At 38.4% G+C, this 11,745-nt stretch overlaps 1 protein-coding gene across 1 annotated transcript; it reads left to right on the top strand.

Annotated features, from left to right (window-relative positions):
- The first annotated feature begins 440 nt into the window (after positions 1-440).
- Positions 441-4,077, top strand: PK2-R1 (Pyrokinin 2 receptor 1). The gene is made up of 6 exons (XM_068296625.1): positions 441-855; positions 918-1,083; positions 1,867-2,002; positions 2,087-2,285; positions 2,681-2,904; positions 2,968-4,077. The coding sequence occupies exons 1-6, from the start codon at positions 441-443 to the stop codon at positions 3,754-3,756; spliced, it is 1,929 nt and encodes a 642-aa protein (XP_068152726.1). The 3' UTR covers positions 3,757-4,077.
- The last annotated feature ends 7,668 nt before the right edge of the window (positions 4,078-11,745 follow it).

Below are 11,745 nucleotides of genomic sequence, written 5' to 3'. Positions count from 1 at the left end.
ACCTTTTTCCTTTTTTGTTGTGTTGTACTCAATAGTTGACAACAGCTACGCACTTACCGGGTAACACCTGCTGCTTCTTTGGTCTACTGTCTCACTTGGGCACTTTCAGGCCAGAAGGAGGCTCTGTTGTGTTCACATTTCAATTAAAATTCATTTTTGAGTCTAATGACTTTTAATATTATTTGCTTCACAGGCGAGTGCACAATTTTTGGGCCTGCTTATCAGCCATGTGGCACCGTCAAAAAGGATACACAAACATGGGCAAAACCAACAAAAGGAGCAGCAGACAACAACATTAATCATAACGTATCGATAAGAGGCAAAAGTTTTTGGAGGTTCTTATACTGTGTCTCTCTCTCTCACTCTCTCTCTCTCTTTAATCGGACGGCGGAGGGAGAGAAAGAAAGGGCCTCGCCCACAATTAATTGACGATTTTTAGCATGTTACAAAGCGGCGTCACCAACATCGACACCATCACCACCAACGACAGCAGCAATGATGGCTTCAATCAATCATTCATGGCTCATATGTTGCCATCCAGCCCAGACAGTGCAACCTTGGTTGATAGCCCCAAGCAGTTGCTCTTGTCGAATGCCACATTGCTAACACATGTCGCTCAGCGACTTAACATATCGCTTGAGAATCTAACGAATCTCACAATGACTATGGACCCATCGACGGATCCGTTGGCGCTGCTCATCGGTCTAACCGTTTGCTATGCCCTCATCTTCATTGCCGGACTGCTGGGCAATCTAATCACCTGTATTGTCATCTCACGTAATAATTTCATGCATACGGCTACAAATTTCTATCTCTTCAATTTGGCTGTCTCCGATTTGATTCTCCTGGTGTCAGGTAAGCAAAGCCGATTACATTCGACGTTGCGGGGCACGTATTAATCCAAGCATCACAATTAGGCATTCCCCAAGAGCTCTACGATTTATGGTATCCCGATTCGTATCCCTTTACGGACGGCATGTGTATCATGAAGAGTGTGCTGTCGGAAATGGCTGCCAATGCCACGGTTCTAACCATTACAGCATTCACTGTGGAGCGTTACATAGCCATTTGTCATCCGTTTCGGTAAGTGCAAACATATTAAACTCACTCTAATTGCCAGTCAGTCTGTTAGTCTGTTAGTCCGTTGCTCTAAGTAATTAACTCTAGCAACAATTTATTTATTATTATGACATTATTAACTCTAAATGAGATAACATAATTTATGATTAGCTCATGATAAGAACTAGTAATGCTATCGATTCAAATTAGGGACTAATAAAACCAAATTATAGACAAATTTCCATATGTTAGTAACTATCCAAAAATGTAGCCAAGGCAAGCGTATGGAATATTGATATTTTTCCAGCCCAAAAAAAGAGATTGAGCTAAAAATAAATTACCAACTTATCACTTCATCGAGACCAAAATTAATCAAAGCCTTGGCTTTTTCCTTGACCTAAATAGTTTAAGTGCGAATTCTCGGCAAATAAATGTTTAGTTCAGGAAAGTTGGGAAAAAGAGAAAGTGCAGCCGGGTAAGACAATGTTTTTAGTCTCATTCTAAGTTAAATTTGCATTAAATCTATGCTTAAACTAACCTTGACACTTTTTTACTGATTTGACTGAGCTAGAAATCCTTTCAAAAACAAACATTTTTGTAGGTATATGAACGCAGTTAAATTATGTATTAATTTGACTTGAATTATTTAAAGTTAGGTCTATCTATGAATTATTTGGTCCCAAAGGAAAGAATTTCAACAAAAGAGTACTTATTTATTAGGCCACACCTTTTACATACACAATGAGGAACCTTTGGTCATTTAAATTTGGGCTTTAAGCCGTTGAGTAATGTTTTAACAATTTACAGGCAACACACCATGTCAAAATTGTCGCGTGCCATTAAGTTTATTTTTGCCATTTGGCTGGCAGCCTTCCTTTTGGCCCTGCCCCAGGCAATGCAATTTTCGGTGGTCAATCAAAAGAATGGCGGCAGCTCTTGCACGGTAAGAATGAGATCAGTTAACCCAAAAAATTTCCAATTTTATGCTATTCACTTTGTTTTCTTATTTCGTTGTTCGTGTGTTTAGATGGAAAACGATTTCTATATTCATGTGTTTGTTGTGTCAGGATTCATTTTCTTTGGTGGACCTATGACGGCAATTTGTGTGCTTTATGTCTTAATCGGAGTAAAACTGAAGCGAAGCCGTTTACTTCAGTCGGTGCCACGGCGAGCCTACGATGCGAATCGCGGCCTTAATGCCCAGAGCCGAGTCATCAGAATGTTGGGTAGGTGAGTTGAGTTGGCGGTTTGATTGATTAAAGAGAAAAAACCAAGCAGACAGGAGCAAAAAGGAGAAGCGAGAAAGGCAGCTGTTAGGAAAAAGAACAGGAGAAAGGGCAAACGACCCCAACTGCCAAAAGGAAAAAGTTTACTCTGTAGCAAAAGACTTAAATTGAAAATTACTGTCAACATCTCTTGTGTTGGATGACATCAAAAAAGGGCCACATTTTGGCTCATTTGATGTTGGTTCTAGGGCAGAGCTCTGCGGTGTCGTTAATGTTTTATGCACTCATCGTATTAGATGTATACCCTAAGACCTATTAAACCAGTCACCACGATGTGTACATACAAGTGCTTAATACGCATTTATGTCTCTCTCTGTCTTTGACTGTATTTGCAGTAGCTGTAGCCGTTGCCTTCTTTCTATGCTGGGCCCCATTTCATGCTCAGCGTCTAATGGCGGTGTACGGCCAATCGTTGATTAACATCGGCATTAACCGGGACGCCTTTAACGATTACTTCCGCATCCTTGATTACACATCCGGAGTGCTTTATTTTCTATCCACCTGCATTAATCCATTGCTGTACAACATTATGAGTCACAAATTTCGTGAGGCCTTTAAGGTAAGCATTGTTGTCGCCCCACGTTTCATCCCTTCGTTTTGACATAATGACAAGCAATTTCAGATCACACTAACCCGGCAGTTTGGCTTGGCCAGAAGCAATCACCACCAGCAGAGCCAACACCATCATCATCAGCACAATTACAGTGCACTTTTGCGTCAGAATGGCTCTATGCGGCTTCAGCCCGCAAGCTGCAGTGTCAATAACAATGCCCTCGAACCCTATGGCTCATATCGTGTGGTGCAGTTCCGTTGCCGAGACGCCAGCCATCAGATGTCGCTGCAGGACAGCATACGCACCACAACGACAACCACAACGATTAACAGCAGCAGCTGTGGCGGCGCCGCCGCCGCCTCATTGGGTGGACGGCGAGGACGCAAACAGGATTTGTATGGGCCAAGTCCAGGCAGTGCGCTGCCATCAGCGGCAGCGCATCATCGCAAGCTGCAGACCCAGGTCTCTCAATTGTCATCGATGGGCGATGCCAATTCACTGCTCGAGGCGGAGATTGTGAATGCGGATGCCACGCGACATTATGCAACTGGACCCGGACGTGCCAAGCGTGCTCTGTTAGCCACTAAGAACGGAGCTTTGTTGGTCACTCACCCAGCAATGTCCATAGAGACGGAGAGCGCACAATCACAGGGCTCTCGCCTGAAATTGTCCCGTGTGATAAGCCGTCGAGATGAAACAGCAGCCCCCTATTGTGGCAGCAATAGTCTGCCCGAACAGGAATCAGAAACGCTATCAGTTTCGCGCAAGTTTCCATGGCGCAAAAGGCGGCAAAAGCTAGATGAGTCCTCTCCAGTTGCCACTGGAAACTTGGCCTATGGTTCCCCTAAATCCCAGTGATGGTCGTATTTCTATACTTTATGTATTTATGTGTAGTTAGGCATTCATTAGTTAGAAAAATACTTTTTGATCTGTATATAAATGCTTATAAATGAGAACAAGCTCGGAAAAGAAAAAAAAAAAAAAAACAACCAAAACCACCAAAACCACAACAACAACAAAGAGAAAGGGCAAACAACTTGGCCAAGCGATTTGCATGCAAATTTTAACATCAAATGGCTATAAAAATGGCTGGGCAAACCCAGACGATTTATGCCAAACATAAAGCACAGCTAATGAGGCAACCAAGTGACGAACTGTCCTGATTTTTATTCCATCTACTCCCCCACATTCCTTTTGGTCCTTGTGTTGCTATTGTTCCTGTTCTGCATACTTATTGTTAGAGCTCTAAGCGCAGTCATAAATTAAGTGTTAAGTGTTAAAATAAATAAATAAAAAACCAAATATTGTCTATACTTAAAAAATAACAATGGAGAACTTTTCAACTTCTCACTACATTTAGCTAATCTTGACGTGTCAAGGAAACTTGGTGGAGAAAACGAATTGTTTTCCTTCTTACCGATTGGCAGCCATTTGCCAGGCAGCTGCTCCTTTCAACAGGAGCCTTGTCTGTTGCCAACAATGCATCTTCACACTAAGCCATCTCAATATTCCAAGGCTATTTTTCAAGAGGACTTACCAGGTACTCAGGTAGAGAATTTTCATAAGCTTGTAAGTATGTGTGCTTCGTAAAGACTAGAATATAGATGAATGTAAGTATCATTGAATTTGATTAAAGTTTTCTTTGATGAAGGGGAAAAATATGTGATGATTGAAAATGTTTAAGGATTCTTTGGATAGTTTATCAATGCATTTACCTTAGAATTATGCCAAGAATTTGGTCCAACGTTTGGTGAATAAATCTTATGGCTTCAATATTGATAAGCTAAGGTTAATATGGCCCAAACCAAAGCCCATATTTCATATGCATATTTGGCTATTGAATACAGTTTCTACCCCTGCCCACATATGTATGTTGCTTACAGTTTGAGGGAACAATAGACTCTCATCACCTACACCTCGTTCATCATGTCGAAGGAGGATGTGGTGTGTGGCATCTTTCGCTTAGGTCTAGTATACAAAAGAAGTCCATCAATAAATTTGCCAGAGCTACGCTACGCCGCCTAGTCAATCATAATCTGCCACAATAAAGATATTAATCAGAGTCATAAATTTACTTACGGTCTAGACAGCAAGTTGAATGTTTCCAATCCAGCACTAAAGACTCTGCCAGTATTGCTCTTACGATTCAGTTAACTTTAATTTTCTCCTTTTGATTTTCTGTTTTTTTTTTTTATGATTATTTTAGCTGCCTGCAATATTGTAATGGTCATTTCCCATAGACATTTTCAGATTACTCATATAGTTTTATGGGCGAACAAACTTTCACTTTAGCCAAGCAAACAAATCGTTATGAAGGGTAACTTGACCATAAGATGAAATGTTCATGTTCAACATTTTAAAGCACTCACACAGATTCAAACATATATGTATGTATATGCATCCTTTTGGTCATTCTTTGGTCCTTGTCTGCACTTAACGAGCCAACATCAGAAGCTGAACAAAAAGCCAAACTGTGTTGTTCTGAACTCTTCATTAGAGTTCACTTCAACAAATAACCATATGATTTATAAAGAGTGAAATGGAGATTCAAGAATACATGAAAAAGTGGGTAAAACGCTTGGAGTTATGTAGTTACATAACTCAACCAAGCAGGCAATTAAAATTTTATTCTCAAGTATTTAACCAACCCAATTCTGTGGTCTTCTCCAACGAAATTCAATTAAAGTTCCTCTAAATATGCAAACCAAAGGATCCCTTTATTCTACAAGGACTTTAAGTACGCATATTTGTGTTTTGTTGTCCTGATCCAACGAATGTGCAAATAACATATGTAATTTCGATGAACCCAATTGTTGTCATTCTTATGAGGTCAAATCAATAGATGAACTAAACTTATGCTGTTTATAGTATTTTCTCTCTGACTGATAAACCAAAAAAAAAGTAATAAAAATGAACAAAAAATGTTGGGCAATGGACTTCATGAGCCCTAATTTATATGTAGTTTTTGTATAACAGAATAGCAAAGGGGGAATTATATAGATTGCTGTATAACTAAAATCTCTACTTCGTTTATTGCGTCTTCAGGTTGATTGGGAGCATCATGGGACGTGTTTTGAATCTAAATATACATATTAATATATGTATATTCATAAGCCAATGTTCAAAAAATTCGTATCCTCATTGTCATCTCTTAACGACTCCTCGGAGGGATATTCAAATATTGATGTTAATGAGTCGTTGAATTTTACACGTAGGGACGTTGATTTCTTAGACTTCCTAGGAGTATTTGCAACACCTAAGTCCACTTTCGGGTTCAGTGAAGAGTCAACGATGTTTTTCAAGAAATCTTTGGTATAGTCATTATCCATGTGTTCAAGTCCAGTAGTTGCATCAATAAAGTCCTTATCTATTTCATTATCCATTGCCGGCATGGACAAACGAGAAGAAAAGTTTCGGTCTGAAGTATTAGCGTTCACCATTGTAGCTTCATCAATTGATCCATTCAGCTTATTATCCTCCTCCTCAGGACTGGACAAAAGAAAAGAAAAGCTTCGGTCTGAAGTATTAGCGTTCACCATTGTAGATTCATCAATCGATCCATTCAGCTTATTATCCTCCTCCTCAGGACTGGACAAAAGAAAAGAAAAGCTTCGGTCTGAAGTATTAGCATTCACCACTGTAGCTTCATCAATTGATCCATTCAGATTTTCATCCTCCTCTTCGGGAATGGTCCAAAGAAAGGAAAAGCTTCTGTCTGAAGTATTAGCGTTCACGATTGTAGCTTCATCAATTGAACCATTCAGCTTGTCATCCTGCCCTCCGTTTTCATTTGTATAATAGTTGGCAGCTTCATTCTCTTCTGAGATATATTTAGTATATGTTTCTAATAGCACGTTCATATCTTTCTTCTGCTCTGGAACCAGTCTTGTTAGTTCGTTCACATCATTGAACTCCCCTGAGATGTGTTCCGATGGCTCGTTTTCTTCTGGGACAAGTTCGATATTTGCTGATAGCTCATCCTCATTATTTTCAGAAAGATATTCGAAATACTCTTTTAATATTTTGGTCAAATCTTCATCTTTTTCTGGGAGTTGTTCGTTATACGCTTCTGGAAGCTGGTTTACATCTTTGTTCTCTTCTAGGACATGTTCGATATACGCTTCTAGTAGATTGGTCACATCTTCTGGGAGTTGTTCGATATACGCACTTGGCAGCTCGTTGTCATATGTGGTCTTTTCAGGATATGCATCTGGAAGCTTGTTTACATCTTTGTTCTCTTCTGGGACATCTTCGATATACGCTTCTGGTAGCTCGGTCAAATCTTTATCCTCTTCTGGGAGTTGTTCGATATACGCTTCTGATAGCTCGGTCATATCTATATCAACTTCTGGGAGTTGTTTGATATACGCACTTGTCAGCTCGCTTTCATATGTGTTCTTTTCAGGAAACTCGTTCACATCTTTGTTCCCTTCTGGGACAAGCTCGATGCTTGCTTCTGTCAGTTTGCAGCGAACCATCATTTTTGTCAAAAACGTGATAGGCGAATCCACAATTGCGACGTTTATTCCATTTGCATTGAGAGAATCTTTGTTATTCCCAAAGTCATTGTAGTCATCTGCAGCTGCAGTTGCTTGGGAACCCCCTTTTGAAGTCTCTTTTGAAACAGCTTCAGAATCTGTCGTAGTGAGATGACAGCAAGCAAATTTTTTAGCTAAGGATGTAATAGGCGAGTCCAGTACTTTATCGCTCCCAAAGGACGGATTGCATTTCTTTGGTGTCAAGTTGATATATTCAGCTTGGTCCGAAAGCTGTTTATCCATTATTGTAAATGTGGTACACATCAATTTATGATCATCCCCGACATCGGCTTCAAATGTTATCTCAGTTTGCTTGGCTGCATTCTTTGGTAGACCCTCCATGATCCAGGGTGGACTGTCGCAAAGCAATGCATCCATAGAACATTCCATGACCGGCTTAGAGTGTCTGTCATCTGGAGACTTTTCCATGTCCACGTCTAGATTGTGATTCAGTAAAGAGTTCAGACTGCTGGAGCGCTCTAGTCCCGGCCCAAAGTCACCATAACTCGCCTCATTTTTCATCTTTATGAATTCTAAAATTCGGTTTGGGTCCTTTGCGTCTTCAGGCTTGCATTTCGATTCCATCTCACGCTTAGTTCCAAAAGAGACTACCGACAGCAATTAAAAGTATAATTTCAAAGGCAAGAGCCTTTGCGAAAATAATTGTAATAATAAAATCACAAATATTTATGAAGCGTCCGTCAGACTCGATGACAGCAATTGCTTTGTGTGTGTGTGTGTGTCACACATTCATGATACTAATACTTACAATTAGAGAAAATTTTAAGGTTACTTTTCTGACGCAAATTGGCTTGAACTATTTTAATTACATGTCACTGTGGCGATTCCTTTACGACGCAACGCAGTCATCGTGGTTTTAAAGGACTGCAGCTTGCTAGACATCCTTGACTTTGTTTTATGTGCCATTACCGAACACCAAGTGACTCTGAGGCCTCAGGAAGTCTTTGCAATTCGATGCAATTGATTTGCTTATTTAATTATTTGTTTGGGTACTTATGCTAACAAATATTTATTCACCTGATTTTAATTAATTTTCCACCATCCTGTAGGTTAAACAAATAATTTAATTAAAAACAAAAGTATCAGCTTACAATAACCGCATTTAGAAGAGAGTCACCACAATATTGATGGTTTTGTTGAGGACTGCAATATTAATTTAAATATTTAAATCGAAATCTCAAACATGAAACGACTGAATGACTTGTTTGAAGCATTTGCCATGAATGCCGATGACTTTTTATTCATTTAGAAATCTGCTAGAAAGTGTCTAGAAGCCATGGAGTATTTGAATTTCTTCAGTCTATCAATCGCATTGCAGAGATTAAATCGAAAACGAAAGAAAATTTAAAATCAAGGCAGTAATCCAACAGCTGGCACTGGCAGGCAGCATAAAATATGTCGTCCTCAATGGAATGAAGGGTAATTTTTGACAACAAATTAGACGCAGTCGCTGTCCCTGCCATGTACAACTACATACAACGCCCCCGAAACCCGATTCGCAGTTCAACAAACCAAAAGTGTTTGCTTTATGGCCTCGATGTACTCCATGTACTTGAGCCCAAGCCTTAGCTCGTGTCCGTTTTGCCAAAAAAGAAAACACAAAAGGAAAAACCCCCTGCAAAAGGGCAGACAACATAAGATTAGCTGCAGCTCGGGCCACAAGTCGAGAGCCAAAAATAACTCGAAATATCTCGAACAATTGCAGCCTTACAATAAAGTGTCTTAACCTTGACCATGGACATGGACATGGACATAGACATGGACTTGTACTTGGATATGGACCGATGAGCATTAACCGCCACCGCCACTGCCATTGCCGCCGCTCGCTTTAGCCCAATTCACCCCCTACGGGTTCACTGAGAATAGCAACTTGACGTCTGTTTATGTTTTGTTTGCGTTTTTTCTTTCGGTTGTTTTTCTTGGTTCAAATGATTGTGCCCTTAAAGACTAGATTCTTGCCTTAAAAATCCTGCATACAATTGAAGTATAATCGTCATGCCTTTTGGATGTCTCACCCCTTTCGGATTGTGCGACGTGTTTGCATTCTAAAACGTGTCTTTGGTAATTTGTTTGGGCTTTGCCTTTGCCATTGTCGTTGTCGTTGCCGTTGGTGACGTCAACAACAGAGCCTCGAAGGAACATCTTTGGCTCTCATTTGGAGCGGCTGACAATTGAAATTTATTAAACAAATTTACGCTGATCCTATTAATTGAAGCAACTCGTGCGAGGCTTGGCAAAACTTAATAAAACGCAGCAAATGCAAAGCTACATCCAGAACAAAAGAATAAATAAGCAAATAAAGTTTATTAATTAGCAGATACTTTGATTTTTTATTGATTGTCATTTTAATTTAAACAAGTTTCATCCAACAAGTTCGTTTAAAACTGAAACAAATTGATTGAATTTCTGTCACGGACACACCTTCCCTTCAAGTCAGACAGAAAACTTCAAAGCATTTTTTCACATTTTACATACATATGCATCCAAAAAAAAAAAAAAAATCATTAAATTGTAGTTAATTTTTCATTTAATTCAATTATTCCTATAAGCCACTAAACAATTTGACATTTGGCTTCCATGAGTTATAATTGGATATATGTCTGTATAATTAGTCAAACAGACTGTTCAGCGATGTCAATGCAAAAAAAAAAAAAAAAAAAACAATTAAATTATGCTAATTAATAGATTTGAGGCAAAATATAATATTAAATGTAAAATTCGATTCGTAGAAAGGTTGATTGACCATTGTTTAGGGCCATTTTAAGCAAGGACAGCTGAAAATTTAATTCCAATATTGTCAGTTGGCCAATAAAATGTACTGTTAATCCAATCGTAAATAAAATAATATATTTATACTTATACCTAGTACTTAAGCTAACATTCTGCGTAAGACCCTAATAAATTTCCATAGGGTAAGACGTTTCTTTTTTTCGTTTCAAGACGAGCTTGTTTATCAACTTGCTTTGGCAGAGTACTTTAGTCCTTTTCGTCCTTCTGGTGCATGGTCCAACGTTGTTGCTTTAATTTTAAATTTTACTAAAAATGAAAGCCATTTTCCAGAATGGCCAGAATTATGACTTTCTAGTATATATTTTAAAGTAAATAAAATAAAAATGAGACATAAAGAGCAAAGTCTGGCGACTAAGGAGTTAGTCAAAAGAATGTTGTCATTATCTGAAAATGTCAAAGCAAAAAAGCCAAGTTAATCTTAATATTTAATAAACACAGTAAAAGAACATAAATTATATATAAAATGAGTAAAGGAAACTGGAAACTTTATCAAATTTGCTTTGCATGCCATTTCACTGCAATTTAGTTGCGAATTTTTTTGCTATTCCGACTTTTAAATAAGTTTAAGCGTATTTGTTTAAGATTTAACAAACTGCAAATAACAAAAAAAAGATAGCAAAAGAGAAGAGAAAGAAACTATCTTATCTAGTTATAGGAATCAATTCACTTGATGCGGTATTTATGTATGTAATTGTTGGGTGAAACGGTCGCCAAAAAGTATGCTACATCAACAAAATTTGGAATGTAGCTTTATGCGCAGATACACCCATCGTAATTGAAACAAGTTTTGAAGTTGAATTTCATATTTTAATACCATTTCAATTTGGTATACTAAACTTTAATGATATATCATTGATTGGAAATCGAATTCTGTAAAATATCAAATGACAGAAATCTTTCTGATCTAGTAATTACCATCTCCAAAAAGAAGATCACAAAAGAGAGACTTCCATTGAGTCCTTTGTTAAAATTCTCTGATATGTTTATTTAGTAACTATGTAAATTATTCTCGGAAATATCCCTTATTGACAAAATATTGCAAGTGCTGCTCCACTTCCTTGTCGTAATCGTCATTGTGATAAAAACTGTGTCTGAGATCTTTCGAGTCCCGCCAACTAGGGGCATCCACTGCTTGCTGTTTCTTCAGGCCATAAATTAAAGGTAGGAAGGAAATAAGTAGAAATATTTCTGAAAAACAAGTTAAGAAAAGTAGTAATAAACAAGAAAATGTATAATATGAATCTATTCAAAATTACCCAAATATCTCAGACGAAACAAATGTTCTTGGAAGACTGTGAATTTCGGTAGTTCTCCGGTGTAACCAATCTTCTTTAATGTTCTTATGTTTTCATCGAAATAGTATTCAATCAACTCATCACGGTGATTCAATCGTTGATCCGGTGAAAATAATTGATATAACGCATAGATAATGTCATTGGGCATAGGACCCACATTGGACATTTGAAAATCCAAGAGCAGGCAGTCTTCCAGCTCTCCA

This window comes from Drosophila tropicalis, unplaced genomic scaffold, assembly GCF_018151085.1.
Source record: "Drosophila tropicalis isolate 14030-0801.00 unplaced genomic scaffold, ASM1815108v1 contig_859, whole genome shotgun sequence".
NCBI lineage: Eukaryota > Metazoa > Arthropoda > Insecta > Diptera > Drosophilidae > Drosophila > Drosophila tropicalis.
The sequence above is the reverse complement of the archived record's forward strand: the minus strand, read 5'-3'. Positions and strand labels throughout refer to the sequence as shown.